Below are 23669 nucleotides of genomic sequence, written 5' to 3' on the forward strand. Positions count from 1 at the left end.
AAGCCCTGCATTGGACTCCCTGCTCAGCGGGGAGTCTGCTTCTCTTTCTCCCTCTGCCCCTGCTCCTATACTCTCTCTTGCTCACTCTTTCTCTCAAATAAATAGAAAAATCTTAAAAAAAAAAAAAAAAAGAGTTGCACACTCCACCAACCAAGCCAGCCAGGGACCCCTAAAATTATCTTCTTAAAAAGTGGTTTCTTATTTGTTTCTTCCCTAAAAAATATGGGGAAGGATCTGTGTCATATTCATCACTGTATCTTTGGGGTACCAAATGGTGCCAGGTATACAATTTACTAAGTTTAATGCATTTACAATTTAAATGCATTTAAAAGTTTTTTAAGAAGATTTTATTTATTTGACACAGAGAGAAAGCACAAGCAGGGGGAGCGGGAGAGGCAGGCTCCTAGCTGAGCAGGGAGCCTGATGTGGGGCTCGATCCCAGGACCCTGAGATCATGACCTGAGCTGAGGCAGATGCATAACTGATTGAGCCACCGATTGAGCATCCCTGACTCTTGCTTTCTGCTTAGGTCATGATCTCGGGGTTGTGAGGTGCAACCCTACCTCAGGCTCCACGCTCAGCGGGAGTCTGCTTGAGAGTCTTCACCCCCCCACACACATACTCCTCCCTCCACCTCAAATAAATAAAATAAAATAAGTCACTCTCTACTTTTCCCAGTGCTTTCACATACATCACCTTATTTAGCTTTCCTTCATTTTTCTTTTCTTTTTTTTTTAAGATTTTTATTTATTTATTCGACAGAGAGAGAGACAGCCAGCGAGAGAGGGAACACAAGCAGGGGGAGTGGGAGAGGAAGAAGCAGGCTCATAGCAGAGGAGCCTGATGTGGGGCTTGATCCCATAACGCCGGGATCATGCCCTGAGCCAAAGGCAGACGCTTAACCGCTGTGCCACCCAGGCGCCCCAGCTTTCCTTCATTTTTCTGTGTAATGGTAGAGTCCTTGGGCAATGGCGAGGACGCCAAAACCTTCTTGGGGACCAGACAGAGGATGAGCGACCTCTGCCTACATCTCCAGGAGGGGCCCCCAGAGAAGAGCTGTAACTGGACCCCCTCCCTGTGTTCAAAGCAAAGACTATCCAAAACATGTGTTTCTCTGGGGACTTACTGACGTAGGGTCCCCCGAGTGAGGTACGGGGCAGGGTTGTTTCCCTGGGATTAAGGTAGCCATCTAGTGGACTCGGAGTCTCAAGACTGATCCAGCAGTTAAACTGCTAGGTGATCTTGGGCAGCAAGTAAGTTACCTGGTCCCCCTGGTCGCCTCTCTTTCTCCACCTGGAAAATGGGTAGGTAACGTGGGCTAGGATTTCTGCGGTTCTGGGAGGTTCATCCTCTGACCCATTTAGTTGGTAGGAGCTGTGCCAGCTAGTTTCAAATACTGGAAGAATAGACTCAATAAACCTTCCAAACTTTGAATGAATGAATGAAACTGCTGAGGAGTCAACGGGCTGGAGACGCCAAACTGCTAGGAGAACTAGGGTTTGCAGGTCATAAGGGGGGGCCGAGGGGTCAGAGGTCGGGTTCCGGTCAAACCCGAGAAGAACCGGAAGTCCCCGATCGGGTCCACTCTGAGCCTGGGCCTCCAGCCGCGTGACTAAACCTCCCGAGGCGGAGCTTCAGCACCGGGAGGGGGCGGAGTTTGGGGCCTCCCAATGGCAGCGCCGGTGTCCTCCCGCCTCAGCCAATCAGCGCAGGGAGACGGTAAAATTTAAACCCCCTCCCACCTCCTCCGCCGGGACCTGTCCCTAAAGCGCTTGTAGAAAGTGCGGCTGCTTGCCCCGCCCCCCGCCAGGGAGGCGGGAAGAAGGGCGGGCTTTCCCTCCCGAGTTGGCCTGTCACGGCAGGCAGCCTGGGGAGAGGCGGGCCACCGCGCCAATCAGGGCACCAGCCGTAGCTCCGCGGAGCAGTTGGCTACAGTTGTTGCAACTTTTTTCGAAAGCTGCGTTTCCCGGGAGATCCTAGGCGGTGACAGAGCCGGGCCATGGCTAGAGGTATTTGCCCAGGTGGTCAGCGCCGGGGAGGCTGGGGTTGGGGGTCGCGCTGGGCGGGGGACCAAGGTAGCGGGAGCGGCAGCGGGGAGGAGCCCTGCTGAGCTCTGCTCGGACGGAGCGCGGAGACGGGGTGCGGGGGGTGGGGGTTGTTGCGGAACCCTCTCCGACCTACCCCCTCCCCCAAGTCTCCAGAAGTCCCTCCCACTCCCATGCCTCGGTTTCCCCTTTCTAAAATGTAGGCACCAGCTGGCCTGCCTCTCCAGGGACAACAGATCCATATGTCAAAGCTCTTCGGAGACTAAAGTGCGGGGCACCTCCAGGGGATGGTTGTTATTGATACGAGGTGGGGGGAGGGCGAGGTTTCGCCCGTTTCGGGGCTCTCTCTTGCTGGGAAAGGTAGTGACTCCGAGGCCAGGGCGCAGATGGGTAACCTCCATCGTAGGGAGCGCGTCGGCGTGGTCACCGCAGCAGGCTCCTTCCCTCTCCACGCCCTGAGTCACACCATTTTTGGGGTGAGATGAGTCCCATGGCACCACCCTGGACGACCCTTCGTCCTGCAGCTGGTCAGGACTCCTGCCCACGGGAGATGGCTTGGGAGGGATTGTCCAGCCGCGGGAGGCGATGTCCCTGCCTTAAGTCCTTCTTCGCACACTTAGTTTGCTATCAGGACAGCAGGACCCACGTTATGCGGCAAAGTGATCTCCAACCGCTGGTCATTTCCAGCCGCTGTGTCTCCTTCACGCAAAAACTTGAGCGTGACGGTTGAGTAGAATCATTATTTCAGAAAAACGAGTTGAGGTTTGACATTTTTCTCAAAATCCCGAGGCAGTACAGGTTAGTAGGAATTTGCCTTAATGCAGTACGCTCCCTATAACAATAATAATGACTAAAATAAGGATTCGTTCAGCAAATATTTATTGGGCACCTTTGTTTTCAGGCCCTGCACCCAGTTGCATCCTTTATTATCCCAGAGTCCTTTTAGGGTCTTTTGGGACAATCCAGATTCTGATTCAGAAATGAGGTAAAGTGAACAAGTTAACGAGCTTCATAACCCAATCCACAGAGAAAGTTAAGACGAATATTTTTTCTTCAGGAAAGTGTTAAGCATCTAAAAGTATATTAATAATATCTGACAAATCTAAAAAAAAATTAAAAAAAATTAAAAAAAATAATATCTGACAAATCATAATGAATCTATGCTTCCCTAATTCATTTTTCCTATTAAAGCTAAATCATTCAAGCTGTTTCAACAGTACTGCCTTAAAAAAAAAAAGATGGCTTGCTTTAATTAATCCATAAGGAAAACAAAACTAAGCAATTTGCCATTGAAATATTTAAATACTTAATATACGCAAGTAATAATTACCATTGAAGGTCAGGCACTTTATTATCTCAGTTAATCTTTACAAATTGTTATTCCCATTATTCCAAGACAGAACCTTGAAGTCCAAAGTCACTGTCTAGACTCCGGCCATGCTGTATCTTTGCTTGTTCTATTCTCTCTCCCTCAGCCAAAGTGAAGACACATGTTCCCAACTCCTACCATGGCAGGCTTACGAATCATCTTTGTAATTTATTGGTTAGTGATTCTCACTATCTCACCTGACCCCCAAATTAGTAGTTACTTCTTTCTTTGTCTTCCTTTCCTTTCCTTTCTTTTTTTTTTTCCTTTTCTTTTCTTTCTTCTTTCTTTTTAGTAGTTACTTAGTTCTTAAGGCTTCGTTACTCTTGTAGATTATTAAATGGGGCATTTGGTAGTGTAAATATATCAAATCATGTATAATACTTCGAATGAAGAGTCAGGCTTTTTCTTCTGGAAAAGCTGTCTTTGTTGCAAACTTGTAGTTCACTTTGAGAACCCTGCTGGGTCCCAAGAACAAAATACCAGATACGAGGCAACTCCTTTCTGGTTTTGAAGTTTTACAATCATGTAAATATTTTCAACCTTAAGTATATTAGTTGGAGGAGGATTAGTCCATCTGCTTTTTTACATTTCTGCTGCCACGGCCAGATGGCCTCCTAATTGGTCTCCCTCTTTCCACTTTTACCATTTCCAATTTATTATCCCCCAGCAGCTAGAGTGGTCCCCAAGAACACAGATTTTTATCCCGTGACCTTCACTCCTCCTCCCTCCCCCACTGTTCTTAGGATCAAATCCACAATCCTCACCATGGCCTATAGGGCCCTGCCTACCCCTCTGGCCTCCATGTGCTCCATCTGTCTTTATGTACACTGCTATGTCCCTTAGCAAGGGCCTGCAACGAAGTAGGTATTCAATAAATGTTTGTGGAATGAATGAATTGCTATTTTTGTGTCTCAGTTCAAGGGAAGCAATATACATTCTTCATGGTCGAGTACCCTCCTCTAGCAGCACTGGGTCAGATCCCAGCTCTGTTACCGCTTTAGTCATATAATCCTCAGTCAAGGGGTTCATCTTCCCTGAGCCTCAATTTCTACATTTGTGAACTAGGAATAGTGCCTTCTTGTAAAGGGTTGGAAAGGTTAAATTAAATAATGCATTATTATAGGGCCTAGCACATAAACATTGAATAAATGTGAGCTATTAGTATCATTCCTGTTGAATTCTATTTCTGTGAGATCCTGGACAACATTAAGAGTTTTTATTTCTGCTGATGGGTATATTTGCTACATACACATAAACACCTCATGTCCAGAGACAGGAAAGACTGTACTGAAGGTTACAGTGAATGATTTGTATTAGATCTTCTAGTACCAAAGCTGCAGACTTGAGGAATGGGTGCTAGACTTGGATCTTACTATAGGTGCCCCCTGCATCTGAGGCCCGAAGATAGAGAACGCGGTGCTCCTGGGCCTGTGTGTGTGGTTAGGGGTGGGGGTGGGAGGATGTTGAAATAGCAAGTGAAGTAGACAAGATGATCTGAGTGGCTGCTTCCTGTTCTCAAACCACGATTCCCATGATAGTTTGGTGACAAACTGCAAGCCTTCTCTGCCCTGGAGACGTAGCACACACTATTTCAGATGGCTTGACCTGCGTGTCACCGTGTCACTTTAGAATCCTCTTTCACTCTCTGCATAGTCTCTTGGGTATTCAGGTGAGCAGAGCATCCCACCCTGCTGGAGTTAGGGTTGGGGTGGTGACTGCTGGGGGGGAGGGCATAGGTGTAGGGAGGAGGATGCTCCCCAGCCCTGCCCAGGATGCTAAAGCATGAGCTGATTTGGGAGATGTCCTGAGCCTATTCCTGCCATATAATCCTATTTAGTCTTATCCCTTCTAAGGGGAGGCAGCTACTTCGAGTGACAGCCATTTGTTACCCTGTGAATGTTGGAAGGTGCCCTGGGTGGGTTAAGGAATTCAAGGTTCTTGGTGCTTATCCGCAAGGACGCTGAGGCCTTGTCGGGGGAAGTGACTTGGCCATGGTCACAAAGCACCCCTGGGGCAGATGCATGGAGAGAAACCCAATGCTTGCCACCCAGGCCCCGACCCAAGCAGTAGGAGCTAGATTCCCTGAGGTGTCTTGTTTGCATCTATGACTTAGCAGAAATACAGTGACTCTTGGCTGTGGGCCCTCAAACCCTAATGGCTTCAGCACAGTGGTGCAGGGCGGTGAGCTCTGCCAACACAAGACACCCGACTGGCTGGAACCCCTGCCTTCCTAGGACGTTTTCTCATGGGGGTGGACAGGAGACCCGGGTGACTTGCTAAAAGCTTCTGCAACAGCATCTGTCCCTCCCATCTTGAATTTCCTCATCTGTGGCTGGGAGTGCAAGCTCTGGGGTCATTTGGCCTGGAAAGTCATTTTTAGTTCTGGGAATTTGTCCAAAGCTCTTCACTTCTCTGAACCTCCGTTTCCCCACCTTGGAAAGGATATAATAATGGTGTGTACCTTCGTAGGGCTGTTGTGAGGTTTGGAGGAGATCGTGTATGCACGGGAAGCACCCCACCAACTTGCCATTAAAACCAGTGGCTCTATCTCCCCAGGCCTGAACGGATCAGGTGCAGACCGCCTGGGTTTGACACTTGACCCCCTAGCTTTCTAGTTCTGTGGCCCCAATATCCTCATTTTTAACGGGTTTGCCACAGGACCTGCCCACCCCCGAAGTGGGGGGACTTACGGGGAGGATTAAATGCCTATTAAACGCTCAGGGAGCACAGGCTTGGGCATACAGGAAGACTCGCCTGTGGCGCTCACCGCTGCTGACTGCGCCTGGCACCGACGGGTCTCCCAAAATATCCGCGGAGCCAGCGAGAGAAGGAGCCTGGCCGGCGAGAGCCCGGGCTGTCATTATCATGTTTCCCACCCCTTCCTCCCCGAGTGGCTGAGGACGCGCGAGAGGGGGCGCGCCCGAGTCGGGATTCGTCGCGGCCGCGCGGCCCGCCCTCCCCCCTTCCCTCCCTCCCGCCGGAGGAGCCTCGCAGCGCCGCCCCTGCCAGCCCCCCTCCCCGGGCCGGGAGCCGGACGGTGGGCGGCGGCGGCGGCGAGCGGGCGGGCCGCGGAGGACGCGCCGCCAGCGCCTCCCTCCCAGAGTCCTCGGTCCCCGGCCGGCCGGGGCTGCCGCGGCGCGCTGGTGCCGGGCCCGGCCTCGCAGGCCATGGGGGAAGGGGGCGCCGTGGGGCGCCGCCGGCCCTTCCCCGGGGCGCCGCGGCGGCGCTGGTGGCGGCGGCAGCAGCAGCAGCAGCGGCAGCGGCAGCGGTGGTGGCCGGGCCGCGGTGGCGGCGGCGGCGGCGAGGGCGAGGGCGCGGGGCGCGCCGCCATGGGCCTGGCCGGGCTGCAGGTGGGTGTGGCGGGCCCGGCCGCGCGGGGGGCGGGCGGCTCGCGGGGCCCGGCCGGGCCGGGCGGCGGGAGGGCGACCCGGGCCCCGGCCCGGTCCGGCCGGCCGGCCCCTGCCTCCCGGCGGCGCGGGCGGCCCACCACCGCCAGGCCCTCGGAACATGGCTGCGGCGGGAGGCGCCGCCGCGGCGCCCGGCCCGGGCGGCCCCGCTCCCCGCCCCGCCGCGCCCTGAGCGCCCCCTCCCCCGCTTCCCCCGGGTCCCCCTCTCCAGGCAGGAAGATGTCCAAGCCCCGCGCGGTGGAGGCGGCGGCGGCGGCGGCGGCGGTGGCAGCGACGGCCCCGGGCCCGGAGATGGTGGAGCGGAGGGGCCCGGGGAGGCCCCGCACCAACGGGGTAAGCAGGCACCCTCCCCGCACTCACTCAGCGCGCCCCGAGGGGCCGCGCGGCCGGCCGCCCCCGCCGGCCGGGCGCCGCGATCACGTGCTCGCGCCCCGGGACCCCCCGCCCGGGGCCCTGGGCCCAGGGGCGGGGGTGCGGGCGTGCGGGCGGGGCGCCCGGCTCGGGCAGCTTCCTTTTCTGCTGCCTGCCTGGGAGTGGCGTCCCCACTGGCTCCGCCATGACCCTGGCAATATTTGACCTCGGAAAAGTTTGTGTCTTTATGGCATTTCCGCACCCCGAGAGCCAGCTCCCCGGGCGGTGGCTGCCATCCCAGGGTGTGCGGGGCCTGCCCGGGTTCCTCAGAGAGTCACGGGTCTCGCTGACTTGGTGTTTAAAGGTTCACCAGGCAGAAAGGCCCAAGCAGTGTTTCTGGGGAAGCCCTCCTCCATTCTGTGCTTACTCAGGGGAGAGGCCCCACGCCCAGAGACGCCAGCAGTGACCTGTACCGCCCCACCCGCCTGCCCACCCTCCTACTATTAATGCCAAGATGCCATTTGCAGTAGAGTGACCGCCCTACACGAGCTGGCTATAGGCTCTGCTTTTATTAAGCTCTCCACCCCCAACCCCACCCCTCAATTACCACTGCAGTCCAGTCCCGCAGTCCTGGGAGGCTGCTGGGCTGTGTTGATTTGAGAGGGGCCAGGCTTGGGCTCACTGAAGGCTCAGGCAGTGATGACAAGTCCTACCGGCGGCCTTCAGGACCAAGAAGTGGTTAATCAGATTCCCTGAGGCCTGTCTCTGTGCTAAGAGTTCCTGCAGCTCCTGCCAGGGGAGTTAGCTCCTGCACATAGGCCAGCCCATCAAATTCTGCGGTTGTGCAGTCTGGGTCATTCTGACCTCTCTGCTACTGGTAGGTTATCTGCTTCTGGTATACACCTTGGTATATACACCTCGGTATACAGCTGGCTTCCTGCTGGCCAGATGTGCCCTTAGTGACCAGAATTAGAGACCCCGTGAGTTTGGGAAATGTCTAACTCCGACCTGGGAGATCCTAAACCTTCCACTGTTCTCCCGGGGCTGGCAGTTCCTGGAGGCCTGCTTCTGAGAGATGCTGTCTGTTATTCTGAGTGCCCTTCTCCGCCATTTGCCCTGGGATCTTCTTCTTCAAGCCTCTTTCAGAACATGCATTTGTCGTTTTAGGAGAATGTATTTACCGGGCAATCAAAGATCTATTCCTACATGAGCCCCAACAAATGCTCTGGAATGCGTTCCCCCCTTCAGGAAGAGAACTCAGTTGTACATCACGAAGTCAAATGCCAGGGGAAGCCATTAGCCGGACTCTACAGGAAACGAGAAGGTAAGGCTCTGAAATGGCCCTATTCTGACCACAGCTGGTTGGGTTGCCGAAGCCCCTCTCTTTCGTAATTGTGCACACATATTAAATGTTTATCCAGCCTTTTCAAACCCAAGTTCAAGGGTTTGAACCGTGTTCTGTCTTGCTGCTAAGAAACAGACACAGGGGGAAGAGTGGCCTGTCCCAGGGTGTGTGCCCTGTCGGTCTAACAGGTTTTCCCGGCTTTCACAAGAGTCAGCATGTCCTTCAAGCTTGATTGTTCTGCGAAAATAACACCTGAGCTGCATTTAAAGAGGCTGGCGAGTACCCAAAGTACAGAAGCTCCGAGTCTGGGCAGTGCAGACCGTGTGCTTGCAGTCCCAGCTGTGTTGTGTGAACGCAGGGAACTGACTTCCTTCCCTCTTTTGAGCTGGCCTTGACCTCATTTCTGAGTTTCTTTCCACTCAAGTGTTCAGTGCTGCTCTCTGAAGCAGCATACTCTGTGGTGAGGTTTGGAGTTAATATATCGAAAAAAAAAATACCTAGTTACCGAAAATTCTGTTCGGCCCTGCAAAACAAGCTGAAACCTCATAGAAATCTTGCTCTCTTCCAAATATTTCCCCTTTTAAAGCTGCAGTAGGGAATAGGAGCTTTCCCCAATTCACCAAGCTCCCGCCTAATTGAAATTTGCCTTAAAGAAACAGAACTCTGGCTGCCAGAAGCTTCAGACAAGGAAGCCTCGTAATTTATTTACAGAAAGTACCATAAGTGATGGTGAGGCCAATGTCCGGGGCCAGGTCTGAGCGCTAGGGGTAGGGAAGCCCAGAACAGGAGCAGGAGCCAGGCCTCGGCTTGGTTCCCTGCCCAGGGCAGTGGGTGATACTATTTCAGTCAGTCTTCAAATGACTTGGGGTCTAATCCTAGCTCTGCCACTTAAACAAGGAGAGGCTGGGGCAGGTCACTCCACTTTTCTGAGCTTTAGTTCTTTCATCTCTGAAGTGGGAGGGAGAACTCCTGTTCCGCAGGGCTTTTATGAAGATTGGTTAAAGCATGGGTGCAGAGGGGCGCCGGGGTGGCTCAGTCATTAAGTGTCTGCCTTTGGCTCGGGGCGTGATCCCAGAGTGCTGGGATCGATTCCCGCATGGGGCTCCTCCGCTGGGAGCCTGCTTCTTCCTCTCCCACTCCCCCTGCTTGTGTTCCTGCTCCTGCTGGCTGTCTTTCTCTCTGTTAAATAAATAAATAAATAAAATCTTTAAAAAAAAAAAAAAAAGCATGGGTGCAGAGGGCTTTGTACAGTGCTCCACACTGGCAACCCTTCCTGTGCTGGCCTGTTCCTCACTGCATTGGCAGCTCTTAGGCTACCACCTACCATGTAGGCGACTAGGGAAGGGGCTCTCCCTGAGTGGTTACCAGGCAGTCTCCCATCCCTCCTGGAATAGGATGGAATGTAAATGATTCTAAATGGTGACATGGTGCACAGGCTAGCTTACTTGACTTGTGGTGCCGCTAAATGGCAACGATTAGGATTTGGGGCCAGATATATTTTGGAGGAGAGCCCAGGGGCCAGGCTTTTGTCCTTGATTCTGAACTTTTTGTCTGCTTCGACTCAGACTGACGTAGTAGCTGACGTTCAAGGGCGTCACGCGCTCCTAGGGGTTTATGGGTGACGTCCTGGGCTTCACTCCCTCTGGTTCCGCTTAAGGTGTGTAAGGCAGTGAGAATGGCCCCGGGTGGAGTTTGATACAGTTCTCTTTTCCGCTTATTTATTGAGCTCTAATTCGCATATCCTAGAGGTCACCGTTTCAAAGTGTACAATGTGGTGGGTTTTAGTCTGTTCACAGACAGGTGCAGCCATGACCAGCTGTCTGGTACCAGAACATTTCCTCACCCCAAAAAAGAAGCCTTGTACCCATTGGCAGTCTCTCATTCCGTCTCTCCCCCCAGCCCCTGGCAACCACTAATGTACTTTCTTTCTCTGTGGATTTGCCGCTTCCAGACGTATGTAAATGGAATCCCACAGAATCTGTAGCCATCGGTGTCTGGCTTCCTCCACTTAGCATCATGTTTTCAAGGGCAGGTGTCAGGACTTCACTCCTTTCTGTGGCTGAGTAATATTCTGTCCTGTGGATGGACCGCACTGTACTCACCCAGTCATCGGTGGATGGACATTTGGGTTGTTTCTGTTCTTTGGCTGTTGTGAATAAGCTGCCACAAACATTCACATATAGGTTTTTGTGTGGACATATGTTTTTAATTCTCTTAACAGCCGCCTAGGCGTGGAATTGCTGGGTCATATGGTAACTCCATGTTGAACTTTTGAACAACTGCCAGACTCTTGTAAAGTGACTGCGCCATTTTACGTTCCTACCAGCTATGTATTACTTACTTTTTTTTTTTTTAAGTAAATCGTTTTTTTTAAAAAGTGAATCATTCACCCACACTGGTGCTTCACAACTATTTTTAGTAACAAATCCTTTTCGCCGTCCCTCCTGGCGCCGCACTGACCAGTGCCGGGTCACTGTGGGGAGAACCACTGTGAACGTAGGGCTTTGGCCCCTTTAGAAGAGGAAACGTTTTTTTCCTAGAGTCTGAAATGAAGCGTGCCAGGCAGCTCTGGGGGAGGAGGTCTTTGCTAGGGAAGAAGTTCTGCTTTGTTACCTTATTCCTGTCCATCGACGCTGGCCCACTCTGGGGATTGAGCTTTTTTCCGTGGGGTGTGCAGCCCAGGTCCTGAAAGTTCCAGAGGGAGCACCTGCGCAGCTGCCGCTGCCTGTGGGGGCTCTGCCTCGAGGGCTCCCCCTCGTCAAGGTGCAGAAGATCAGAACCGTTCGCAGACTAGGTGGGGGGACTCCTTCCACGACGTCTGTCAAATCATCAGGAAGTACACGGCAGATATCTTACTATTTTGTCAGCTATACCTCAGTAAAGCTGAGGAGAAAAAAAGTAAAAAAGATGCAGAGCAAAAGCTCTGCCCAGTGTCTGGGTCAGAGAGGAAAGCCACGTGCTTCCCCGGAAGCCGTTGGCAGACACCGGGGTTCAGAGGCGGAGGGCCCTGCGCCTGACACACCCAGGCTCCTCTGTCGTCTGAAAACCTGCCTGACAGTGCGGCCGATGGTCTAGAAATTGGGAGACGGAGAGTCGAGACTAACCCTCTGCCTTTCCCCACGCTCTGCCTGCAGAGAAAAGACACAGTGGGAACGCAGTGCGGAGCACCATGAAGTCCGAGGAACAGAAGCTCAAAGACGCCAGGAGAGGTCCCCTGGCACCTTTTCCAAACCAAAAATCCGAAGCAGCAGAACCTCCAAAAACTCCGACCTCGTCTTGTGATCCTGCCACGGCGGCCGCGGCCAAGCAAGCCCTGAAGAAGCCCGTCAAGGGCAAACAGGCCCCTCGGAAGAAGTAAGTGCCTTCTGGAGCCCTTCCCCTGCGCGGCGCGGCGTGCTGCTTCGGACCGCACGGGTGCCAGCCGGGGGCAGGCAGGGCCCGCCCGGCCTCTGCGTCCTCGACGCTCGGGGCCGTGGGTCAGCGCCAGGGACACCGTCACCTGTCAGCATCGGTCTGGTATGAGCCAGAGCTCAGGAGCTCCCCCGCCCCGCCGCACACACACTCGCACTGAGCGTCGGCGGCCTGTCTTTTGACGCTCTGAGGCCCCCTTGGGCAGGGGAGCCTCCGTGACCACAGACCCCAGGGGACAGACGTGTGGAAGTGACATCAGCGCCAGGGAGCCAGCTCCTGAGGAGCTTCGTGCCTCCTGGGTGTGAGTGTGGGTCCACTGCTCACCCTTGTTTTCTCCTCTGCCCTTCCCACCCCAGAGCTCAAGGGAAACCCCAACAGAACCGCAAACTCACGGATTTCTACCCCGTGCGAAGGAGCTCGAGGAAAAGCAAAGCCGAGCTGCAGGTAGCGTCCGCGGCTCTCGTCCTCGCTCTCGGAGGGCAGGACGGGAGCTTTCTCGGGGTCGTCCTGGGGCAGGCGGCCTGCGTGGCCTCGGCATTCTCCTTGGCCTAGTGGGCATCATCTGACGTTTGGGGTCACCGTGAGGCTCGGTTAAGATGCTTCTGTGAAGGAGCCTTGGAGGCTGTAGCCCTGGCACGGGAAGTCCTGCGTCCCCGTAACAGGACGTGCTGGCAGGGCAGTGAGAGCCTGGGGCCTCAGGGAGGGCCGCATGCGCTTTCGGGGCGGGTCTGTCTGCTCCTCACGCTTCCCGTGTCGCGTCTCAAGGTGGTACAGAGCAGTGGCTCGGAAGCCGCGTACTGGTTGTATGACCTTGGGTAGTGCTTAGCTGCTCTGTGCCTCGGTTGCCCTATCTGTAAAATGGGGTAATAGAGCAGTATCTTGTAGGGTTGTTGTTGGGAGGATTCAGTGAGTTCTGCACAAGGAACACTGGGAACCATGCCTGGCCCCTGGAGGCACCGGTTAACTATTAGTACTGCTGCCATTGCTTCCCCATTGTTGTCACTTCCTGTGGCCCCCCTCTCCTACACCCCCCCCCCCCCTCGCCCAGGCAGTGGCCCTAGGATCATGTGAGAAGCAGGCAGGAAGGCCACCCGGACTGCAGGCCTCCGCCCGCGGTGTCTGCAGAGCACGGAGCCGGCAGGCAGTCAGCAGTCGATCAATATTTGATGCGGTGAGGTGTGGTCATTGCCTTTCTGTGGAGACAGACAGACCCGGGCGTGGTCTCCCTGCAGCCCTCTGCCCTCCCACAGCCGCAGAGCCACCTGGGGCTGCTCGGCTTGCCGCCCCCACAGAGAGGCGGGGAAGTTCTGTGTGCACCGCCCCCCCATCCTCCCTCCTTGAAGCCTTGTGGGTTTTAGCATTTCAGTCGGAGCTAGACTCCGGCGTCCTGTGTGTTAAAACTGTAGATACAGGTACGGCAATTCGCATTCTCTTTCTCCGCGTGTTTGAACTGATGAGGCTTCCTTTAAAAGAAATGAGAAAGGGGTCCATCGCCCCCCCCCCCCCCCCCAGGGAAGCCTTGGCTTTATTTCTTTAGAAAGGCAATGTCTTTCAGCCAAGAACGAGCTGTTATAAAATGCTCGCCTGCAGCGGGAGGCTGTGCTAGGTCACTCTTGAAGACAGCACTGCAGAGGGCGAGGTGGCGCCAGGCCCCAGAGCCCCGGACACCTCCCAGCCGTGGTCGGGGCGGCGGCGCCCGCACCAGGAGCACTGGGGCCGCGCCCAGGCCTGCCGTGGGCTGCAGAGCAGGGGCAGCAGAGTGGGCCTTTTTAATAAAAAAAGGAAAGGCTTTTCTGGCCGGAGGAGGGGAAGGCTGCCACGGACGTGCTGCAGGTCTGCAAAATGTTGCAGCAGGTGAGCAGAAGGGAACAGAGACTCGCTCCTCCGAAGCTTGGTCTGCAGCATAGTAAGCCTTGCCATGGCAGCAAAGAGCCAGTGGCGAGGGAGAGCCGTGCTGTGCTCCCCTGGTTTGGGTTGGCTCTCCTGCGTGTGCGCCACGGCCAGGTGGTGGCTGGCCAGGCGGTAAGGCGGTTGTTGGCTGGGGCGGAGAGGCTGTGGCCGGCGGGGACGGTGTCTTGTCTTGATGGCACAGGTAAAGCTCGAGGGGGGAGCAGCTGGGCCTCATCTGAGAGGTGAGGTCAGTCCTGACCTGCCTGCTCTTTGGGGCCCCAGAAACCAGGGCCCAGGCACATGGGGCATAAGAGGAGTCTGGGGGTAGCCAGGGGAGAAACTAAAATTAAAACCTTTACAGATACTTAATTGGGTTTGAAGGCAGAGCAGCCAGAGCCAGAGTCAGGGAAGAGGGTGGACACTGGGCCTTGGAGAGATGCCCTGAGCCCCTTGTTGCTTCGCTGCGGGGGCCCCTTAGCTGGCTGGCCTAGTTGTGGGTGGGGTGACAGCCTGCACGGGGGCAGGAACTGTGCCTGTTGGCAGTGCCCTGGCTTCTTCCTCCCCAGCCCAGCCCCAGGCCTGATGTGCAGAGCAGCCCCGACCTAATTCAGACCTTGCTTACCTCCCACTCAGTCTGCCTCCAGCCCCCCATAGGCTGCTGCCTGAATTCTCTTTCGGAAGCCTGGAGCTGGGTGATACGTGTCCCCAAGCGCTGAGCCTCTAGAACAAAACTCAGACTGTGCCTCTGCATTCAGGGCATCTAGCCCGGTCCCAGCTCCCCCCAGCTCAGCTCCTTGTGTCTCAGTCGGTCATGGCAGGAAAGTCCTCGGGTGCCTAGCCCTCCGTCACTCCCGGTTACAGAGCTTACTGTACTTCTCCCTGGTCTGGTCTCCTCCGCACACTAATAATTTCTCAGCAGGGTGGTTGTGTGTGTGATGTGTGTGTGTTGATGCCATTGCTTTGAGGGCTTACTATGTGCCAGGCACTGTTGTAGCCCAGGATAGTCCACGGCATACAAGATCAGGCCCCAGTCCTCAGGAGCTTATATTCAGGTGGGGAGCGATCGACAACTTAAAAAAAACAACCAGAGAATAAGATCATTTTGGATAGTCCTTTGACATTTAATAAAACAGTGGTTTGGAAGCACGGTGTGGCTGAGGCTATGTTAGCTACGGTAGTCACGAAGGTTTCAACCAAGGAGGTGCCTTTTGAGCAGAGCTTGGAAGGAAGGGAGGACACAAGCCAGATGAATGGATTGCGGAAGGGGTATTCCAGGCTGGGTGAAGAGCACGTGCAAAGGCCCCGAGGCAGAAACAAGCCTGGCCCTATAGGAGAGTCAGCCAGTGTGGCCAGAATGTGGAAGCAAGGGTGAAGATGGCGGATGCGGCAGGGCCTGGACCTTCCAGAACCTCATAGGATTTTATCTCTGTAGCAGGGGGAAGGTATGGAAAAGCTTTTACTTCTCTCTCTCTTTTTTTTTTAAGATTTATTTATTCATTTGAGAGCGGGGGCGGGGCAAAGGGAGAGGGGGAGAGAGAGTCTGAAGCAGACTCCCACTGAGTGCAGAGCTGGACGCAGGGCTCGATCTCGTGAGATCATGACCTGAGCCGAAACCAGGAGTTGGACACTCAGCAGACTGCACCCCCCAGGCGCCCCAAGTTTTTGCTATTCTCTAAATAAGCTTTTTATTTTGGAATAATTTTAGATTCATAGAGGAGTTGCAGAGATAGTACAGACTACTCCCATAGACCCTTTACTCAGTTTCCCCATCACTAACACCTTACATACACTGTCCTGGTACATTTGTCACAATGAACCAACATCGATTGACCCATTACTATTGGGGAAGGGACAGAGGCAGAGGGGACGCGGGACTCGATCCCAGGACCCTGGGGTCATGACCTGAGCCGTAGGCAGACGCTTAACTGACTGAGCCACCTAGGCGCCTCATATTTTATTTTTTAAAGATTTATTTATATGAGAGTGAGTGGGGGGGGGTGGGAAGGGAAAAGAGAGAGAGACTCTCAAGCAGACTCCCTGCAGAGCTCAGAGCCCAGTGGTGGGGCTCTATACCGTGACCCCAGGAGATCATGACCTGAGCCAAAACCAAGAGTCAGATGCCAAACCGACTGAGCCGCCCAGGCGCCCCTTACGTACGTTTTTACAAAACCCCTCTGGCTGCTGCGCGAGGAACGGAGTGAAGAGAGTGGTCGGAGCGGACTCTAGGAGCCCGGGGAGGCGCCCATGGCGTGGCTGGAAGGTGGCCATGGAAGAGCCGGGACGTGGGCTGGATGCAGGGGTATCTGGTGTGGCTCTTACGCAGTGTCCGTAAACCCGCAGAGGCCACAGGAGTTCAGTACATCCACGTGGAGAGGGATCGGGAAAGTCCATGTGCGCTGCAGGCCGTGGCCACTGGCTCGGCGGGGTCTGTGCTCAGCGACGGGTGGAGGCCTTGCCTGTGTGCCCAGCTGTGGCAGCCGCTGGAGGGCCTGGGCTTCTGTTTGGTGTCTGTGTGCCTCCCTGTGCCTCCCTGTAGTCCTGGGCACGGACGGAGCATGGGACTTGGATCTGGGAGGAAGGTGGTGGCCCTAAGTGGCAGGTGAGGCCAGGAGCGTCCACTCCTGTCTAACTTCTTTGCTCAGGGTGGTACTGCCTCTTGGGGGTGGGAGGCCCTATTCTCATCCGTGGCAGTGGCTTCATGGAGACTCAGGTCAAAGTTCCTAAATCAGGGTGTCTACAGGAGCCATCAGACAGGAAGGACGCGGTGTACACTGGCCTCTTCGAAAGGCACAGCATCTCGTCTGCCCCAACTGATGTTGTATGAAGTCAGAGTCCTGATTTTTACATGTCGGCAGTGTAGGTAGTTTGAAATAGACTGTACGTGCCAGATAGAACGTAGACCCCAACCCAATTCTGCATTCGGGCCACCACTGTGTCCCTCCTGGTCCATTTGAGCCCTAGGTGGCCCATTGTCCACAACAGACGGACAGTGAGAAACGGATGGGGCAGTGGGGACGTGGGCATCTTTGGGGACTGATGTCACGGAGGCCAGCCGTGAGTGACCCTGCGGGAGCTCCAGGCTGCCCAGAGTGGCCCAGGAGAGAATGCTGAAGTACTTCTTGTTTTTCTTCCCTCCACCCAGTCTGAAGAAAGGAAAAGAATAGACGAGTTGATTGAAAGTGGGAAGGAAGAAGGAATGAAGGTAAGGGGCAGCGGGGCCTACTGCTCGGAGGCTAAGGCTGGAGCGTCCCCCCGGCCCTGCTCCTCAGCTCCTAGCAGCCGGCGGGCTGCCAGAACCCCGTAACGGCCACTGCGACTAGTCAGACTCTTTGGTTGTCAAGGGGGCAGATGCTAAATCTCTTCAGGGAACGTTTCAGGAAGGAAACATTAATGGCCTTTATATGGGAAACGTTGTCCTGAGAAAACTTTTTAAAATTGCAGTAGCATATGTATAACACATAAAACGTACCTTTTTAATTCGTTTAAAGCGTACAATTCAGTGTCATTAAGTACATTCACGGCGTTGTACAGCCATCATCCCTGTCTAGTCTAGTTCCAGAACTTTCTCATCCTCCCAGATGGAAACACTACGCCCAGTAGCCATCTGCACTCCCCCAGCCCCGGCTCTGTGCCTATAGATTTGCCGTTCTGGACATTTCATACAAACACAGTCACAGAGTAGATGGCCTGTTGTATCTAGCTTTCTTTCATTTAGCATGAGGCCTGGGCAAACTGATACATTTTTCCTAAACTGTGTTTTCCTGGGAAATGACAGGGTCCAAGAAATCGCCTCTTCTCAGATATTGCAAGCACATTAGGTGGATGAGAGGGGCGGAGCCTACAGTGGCCGCCAGGTGGGTCTGGGCTGGGACTCCAGGGTCAGAAAAAAGCCTCAGTTCCACCCACCCATCTAGGAGGACCCGAATTTAAGTCTGGGTCCCTCAAACAGTCACCTTGCAACCCCACTTAAAATGGAGCGAGGAGAGGCATGGGAGGGTAAATTGCAGAAAAAAGGAGACACTTGGAACACGGGGTCCTACTACTCCCCAGAAGAGGCCACGTATGTGGATATGAGTCGGTCTTTACCACTTTCCAGCCACATGGCCTCGGACGTGGTTCTGTCTCTCCGAGCCTCTGTTTTCTCGTCTGCAAAATGGGGCAACACCCACTCAGCAGATCTCTCAGGAGGCTCAGATGTAATGGTGCTTTGCAGAGGGCACAAGGGGCCTTTTTGGGGTGATCGATTGCGGGGATGGCTGCACAACCATACACGTTTAACAGTACCGTTGTGCCGTGTCCGTAAAGGGAGCGGGATCTAGAGCATACCTCAGCAAAGCTGTGAAAAGAAGGTGGGCGAGCCCAGGCAGCCGGCCACGCGTGAGGTCAGGGAGCAACGCTTCTCCTCACCTCTCAACAGATTGACCTCATTGACGGCAAGGGCAGGGGTGTGATCGCCACCAAGCAGTTCTCCCGGGGCGAGTTTGTGGTCGAGTACCATGGGGACCTCATCGAGATCACCGACGCCAAGAAGCGGGAGGCCCTGTATGCACAGGATCCTTCCACGGGCTGCTACATGTACTATTTTCAGTATCTGAGCAAAACCTACTGGTAAGTCCGCTGGAACTTCAGGTGGCTTCCCCGCGCCCTGGCAGAGAGGACAGGCCTCAGGCCGGGAGCCACGGGAACACCCTGCTTCTTCCTCTTGCTCCTGCTTCCTGTTTCGTTCTTGCTACGTTTTTTTCAAAGCCACGAAGCCGCTTTCCCCCCATTTGCCATTTTCACATTTGGGATCAGAGCCGTTCTGGCTGCCATCTGACCAGACGAGAAGCAGGACTAGTCCGTGACAGCCCGCTCCGAGGCTCACCAGGCCGCTCCCTGGTGGCGCTCGGCCAGGGCAGCTCTAAAAATCACTGACTGCTCCTTTCCCCGTATGGCCAGTGCGCTTGATTGGGTTTTTTTTTATTAGGCTGTCTTTTTCCGAACAGTTTTATGTTCCCAGCAAAATGGAGCAGAAGGTACGGAGAGTTCCCGACGCCCCCTGCCTCCCCACACACAGCTCCCCCCACCACCAGCAGAGCTGGTTTTTATTCATTTATTTATTATGCACTTGCCTCATGGGCCCCCCACAAAGAGCCTTTGCACTCCTGTCTCCTCCCACCCCTTGACTATCTCACCCAGTGCCTCCCTGGGCTCTTAAAAATGTTTTTTTGATTTAAATTGCTTTCCCCCAAACGTGGCTATAAATCGACATCCCACCAGAGTCCAGAGCTGGCTGTGACTGGGATCAAAAGCCTCTTTATCAATTTAATCCTCTGTTGCCCTCCCTCCCGCCAGTGTGGATGCAACTAGAGAGACAAACCGCCTGGGAAGACTGATCAATCACAGTAAATGTGGGAACTGCCAAACCAAACTGCACGACATCGACGGCGTGCCTCACCTCATCCTCATCGCCTCCCGCGACATCAAGGCCGGGGAGGAGCTCCTGTATGACTATGGGGACCGCAGCCGGGCTTCCATCGAAGCCTACCCCTGGCTGAAGCATTAACCTCCCCGTCCTCCCCGCCCCTCCCTTCTTCCATGGACAAAGTGCCCTCAAAGGGAATTGATTTTTTTTTTTACACACTTAATCTTAGCAAATTACTTCAGATGTTTTTAAAAAGTATATTAAGATGCCTTTTCACTGTAGTATTTAAATATCTGTTACAGGTTTCCAAGGTGGACTTGAACAGATGGCCTTATATTACCAAAACTTTTATATTCTAGTTGTTTTTGTACCTTTTTTGCATACAAGTCACACGTTCGTGCTTCCCGTGCATGCAGTCAAAGATGCAGCACAGGTTTTAGAGAAAGAGCGAACATGAACTAGGAAGCTGGGTGACTCCCGCCTCCTGCGAAGAGCCAGGACTCTCCTCCCCACACCCCCGCCGGCCACGCGCAGGCCACTCCCCGAGGACGCGGCCTCCCGAGGCCCAGCGGGGTGTTCCCAAGCTCTTGTTTTCCTGACGTCTGGACAGGCGCACATGGAAGTGTATGAATATTTTTTAAAAAGGTTTCACAGTAAGCTAGTCTTCCCCTCTGCTTTCTCGAAAGCTTACTGACCCAGTGGCCCCCGGGCGTGGGCCGAGCCTAGGTTTACTCTTCCACAGGCTGCCGCTTTTCTGGGCACCTCGAAGCATCAGGGCGGGTAATCAGAGTAGATGTGGGCAGGGAAAAGCATTGCTTGCTCGCCCTGCCGGGGCAGGGTTTCCCAAAACTGGGTTAATTCTTTATAGAAATGTGAACACTGAATTTATTTTAAAAAAATAATAATAAAAATTTAAAAATTTAAAAAAGACAAAAAAAAAAAAAGAGAAAAAACCACAGAAAACAACTTACATGTATATAGGTCTTGAAGTGAGTGAAGTGGCTGCGTTTTTCTTTCTTTTTCTCTTCTTTTTTTTTTTTTTTTTTTTTGGTTTTTGTTTTTGTAGAAGAGATTTGAGATGGTACTCTATTCTAATCAAAAATAAAAGTTTTGTAGCGGGACCAGAAATTACTTACCCATTACCCCCCTCCCCCCCACCCTGACCCGATTCCAATGGGTTGAAAGTTCTAGACCTGCTGTCAGGCTTTCTGTTTGTCAGACCACCTGGTGTCCTTCCTGCAAAATTGAAGATGCAGCCATGAACCGAAGGGGGAGCCCACAGACCCTGAAATGCAGGGCCCCCACCGCAGCTGCTGTTGCGCAGGGTAGTGGGCTGGCCCACAGCAGCCCAGGGATCAAGGCCAAGGGTAAAGTTTTCACCTTGACTGTGATGCAGGAGTAGGTAGCTTCCTCCTCCCTCCTGAAGGGGGACCTATTCTCCCTCTGTTAACCTGCAGTCCAGGGGGCCATGGCTCCAGATCCATGATCTGGGGTCTCCCGGCCTCCCCTGGTCCCAGGTAAATGTGAATGGAGACAGGTATGAGAGCCTGTCCTCAACGTTGATGCCCCCCCGGCCTCACCACGGTGCTACCTGAGAAAGTCTTCCCCCCCCACACCCCACATTTGCCTGGTCAGTGGTCAGAGAATTGGAGGAGGATCCGACAGAGTGTGTAAATGTGAGATAAAATGTCTTGGTTGTACCTGTTTGTGGTTTAGCTTTGTATTTAAAAAAAAAAAAAAGGAAATAACTTGAAAATTATTTGTCATCATAAAAATGAAACAAAAATTAAAATATTTATTGCCAGGCGAGGCCACCTGCGTGTCTTTCTGTTTTTTATAAGGTAGAGATAGAGGATTGGATTTTTGCTTTATTTTACAAAAAGGTTACAGAGCAGGGGTACCCAGCTGGCTCAGTTGGTAGAGCATGCAACTCTTGATCTCAGGGTTGTGGGTTCAAGCCCCATGTTGGGTGCAGAGATTACTTAAAATCTTAAAAAAAAAAAAAAAAGGGGGGGTTTACACAGCAGTATGTGTGTGTTTTGGTGAATGTCCTCCTAGGGGACAGTGTGTTCATTTGTACAGTGGGGGTCATAGGTGCCAGAGAAGATTAAAAGCTAATGCATGTTGAATCCTCCCTTAGAACACCTGGCATCAACTGTGCCCTCTTGTGCGGGAAGTCCCTCTTACCAGTCCAGATATCTGTACCCACCGCACCCCCCACCAGCCGCCCACACTCCAGGTGGATGGGGACAGTGGATAGAGTCCTTGGTTGACAAGCAGGAGATCTGGCGCCAGCACCAGCTGTGTTTGGCATCCTGTCACCTTGCACAAAACCCTTTCCTTTTCCGAAGCTTGACCATCACCCGGGCACAGCCTCTGCCCCGCTGACATGCAGGGGTGTCCTGAGGATTCAGCCGTCGTGGATGCATACATGTTCACCTTAGAGGGAACAGGGTGGCCTGGTGGCCAAGTGCACTCAGCCCTGGAACAGCCAGCTCTGTGACCTTGGGCAGGTGACAGCTCTGGGTGCCATTTCTCTCCTCCGCAACATGGAGCAGTGCTGGTGCATGAGTGCGGGTGACCATGTTACACGAGTTAGGACAGGAAAAGCATGGGGAGCACTGCCTTGCACCTAGCTACCCCTCCGGCATCCATGTTTGCTGTTAGGATTGAAACTTGCCTTTGTTTCGGGGCGCCTGGGTGACTCAGTCGGTTAAGTGTCTGGTTAAGTGTCCAACTTTTGATTTCGGCTCAGGTCATGATCTCAGGCCCAGGGATCAAGCCCCACGCCCCCCCCCCCCCAGCAGGGAGTCTGTGTCTCCCTCTGTTCCTCCCCCTCCCCCTGCTCGTGCTTTCTCTCTCAAATAAATAAAATCTTAAAAAAAAAAAAAAAAGAGGGGCACCTGGGTGGCTCAGTCAGTTGGGCATCTGCCTTCGGCTCAAGTCATGATCTTGGGGTCCTGGGATCAAGCCCTGCATCAGGGTCCCTGCTGGGCGGGGAGCCTGCTTCTCCCTCTGCCTCTGCCGGCCACTCCCCCTGCTTGTGCGTGCTCTCTCTCTGTCGATTAAATAAAGATCTTCAAAAAAATTAAAAAAAGAAAAGAAGGGAGGGAGGAAGGAGAAAGAAGAAGGGAGGAAGGAGAAGGAAGGAGAAAGAAGAAGGAAGGGAGGAAGGGAGGGAAGGAACTTTGTGTTGTTTCTACCGTTCACTGTTTACAAGTTCCCCGGGACTGACAGCTAAGAGCCTCTGGGCTCTGATATTTAGTTGCTGTATTTATTTACTCATTTTTTAAAGACGATTGGTACAGCTACCACTTCTTGTGCCTTGTGAAACCTGGCTTGGAAACCCACATTTCAGCCAGTTGCTCCGGGTGCTGGGTTTGGCAAAGGAAGCCCGCAGTCTTCCATGGTCACACCGGGTCCCAGCTCTGGGAGAAACGCTCCCGCCACTTACCTTCTGGAACTCCCACACCCCAGTGTCTGATTTGACCAAGAGTTGCTAAAATCTGAGCATTCTTTATTGTCATCTTTTTTTAGTCTCCCCCAGGATACACAGGAACCAGAGCTGTTTTAACGTGACATTTCTCTCTGAGTGGGTTTTCTTGCCTTACCTATCTCCACCAGGGAGAAGGAGGCAGCTGAGCGTTTATACAGGGGGGACCCCAGGTCTGGAAATGCAGGTGATATGTATAAATGGCTTATGGACAGCAACACACAATGATCTTCTGTCTGCTTCTAGACTTTCTGGCAGCCCTATAGCCTGGAGACGGAAACTGAAGCTAGAATGGCTCAGGTGTGGGGAGGTGGGCTGCCATGGCTGGGACTCTAGGATGTTACCTGTCATTCTCAGGAGCTGAGTCTGCTCTGCAGCGTACCCCCGCCCCCCGGTCTCGCTGCCCCCGTGTGCGCTCTGTCCAGCCTCTGCGTGGGGGTTCTGAAGGCAGGGTGCAAGGGTGCATAGATCCGTTTTCCCAGCTGGCTCTCACCTCCAGGGTGCAGAAACCTTTCTCCTCCCTCCCCCTGTGAAGACGGGAGCACCCCGTGAGGATGGCAGTGTCATCTGGGGTCAGAAATCAGGAGCCCCTAATTGAAGGCTCTGCCAAGATGGCATTCAGGACCGGCCTCAGCGGGGCCAGTGTTTCTCGGGAGGCAGAGTGGGTGAAGCCTGGATTGTGGAGTTTACCTGTGCGTTCAGGTCCGACTTCTACCACTTTGGAGCTCGGACCCTGGACGAATCCCTCAGCTCCGCTGTGCTGTCCCCTTGGGTGTTCCACGGGAATGATGTCCCCATCCCGCAGAGGTACACTGAGGCAGTAGGCAGAAGGTCCTCCAAGTGGTGCAGGCAAGACACGCATTATTAACATTAGTGCTCTTTGGAGAAGAGGGGCACGTGGCACGTTGCAGGGGAGGAGCCCAGGCCTTAGAATCGGGCCACACGTGCATCTTG

At 53.8% G+C, this 23669-nt stretch overlaps 1 protein-coding gene across 5 annotated transcripts; it reads left to right on the plus strand.

Annotated features, from left to right (window-relative positions):
* The first annotated feature begins 1945 nt into the window (after positions 1 to 1945).
* Positions 1946 to 21026, plus strand: KMT5A (lysine methyltransferase 5A). Of its 5 annotated transcripts, none has more exons than XM_048221629.2 (8): positions 1946 to 2009; positions 7033 to 7154; positions 8421 to 8496; positions 11652 to 11871; positions 12285 to 12372; positions 16961 to 17020; positions 18236 to 18426; positions 19153 to 21026. In XM_048221629.2, the coding sequence occupies exons 1-8, from the start codon at positions 2000 to 2002 to the stop codon at positions 19361 to 19363; spliced, it is 978 nt and encodes a 325-aa protein (XP_048077586.1). In that variant the 5' UTR covers positions 1946 to 1999; the 3' UTR covers positions 19364 to 21026. The 5 variants fall into 5 exon arrangements, with proteins under 5 accessions (XP_048077586.1, XP_026370525.2, XP_048077587.1 ...); XM_026514740.4 differs by having other exon boundaries at positions 1948 to 2009; positions 8340 to 8496; XM_048221630.2 differs by lacking the exons at positions 1946 to 2009; positions 7033 to 7154 and adding an exon at positions 6670 to 6764 and having other exon boundaries at positions 8340 to 8496.
* Positions 21027 to 23669: the final 2643 nt, after the last annotated feature.

The sequence above is a fragment of the Ursus arctos genome, unplaced genomic scaffold, assembly GCF_023065955.2.
Source record: "Ursus arctos isolate Adak ecotype North America unplaced genomic scaffold, UrsArc2.0 scaffold_34, whole genome shotgun sequence".
Classification (NCBI taxonomy): domain Eukaryota; kingdom Metazoa; phylum Chordata; class Mammalia; order Carnivora; family Ursidae; genus Ursus; species Ursus arctos.

Bases quoted from the DNA above. Each gene is read 5' to 3' on its own strand.
- KMT5A (XM_026514740.4), top strand. The intron at 7,155-8,339 runs GTAAGCAGGCAC...TTGTCGTTTTAG, and splicing joins GGAGGCCCCGCACCAACGGG to GAGAATGTATTTACCGGGCA. The intron at 11,872-12,284 runs GTAAGTGCCTTC...TTCCCACCCCAG, and splicing joins AAACAGGCCCCTCGGAAGAA to AGCTCAAGGGAAACCCCAAC.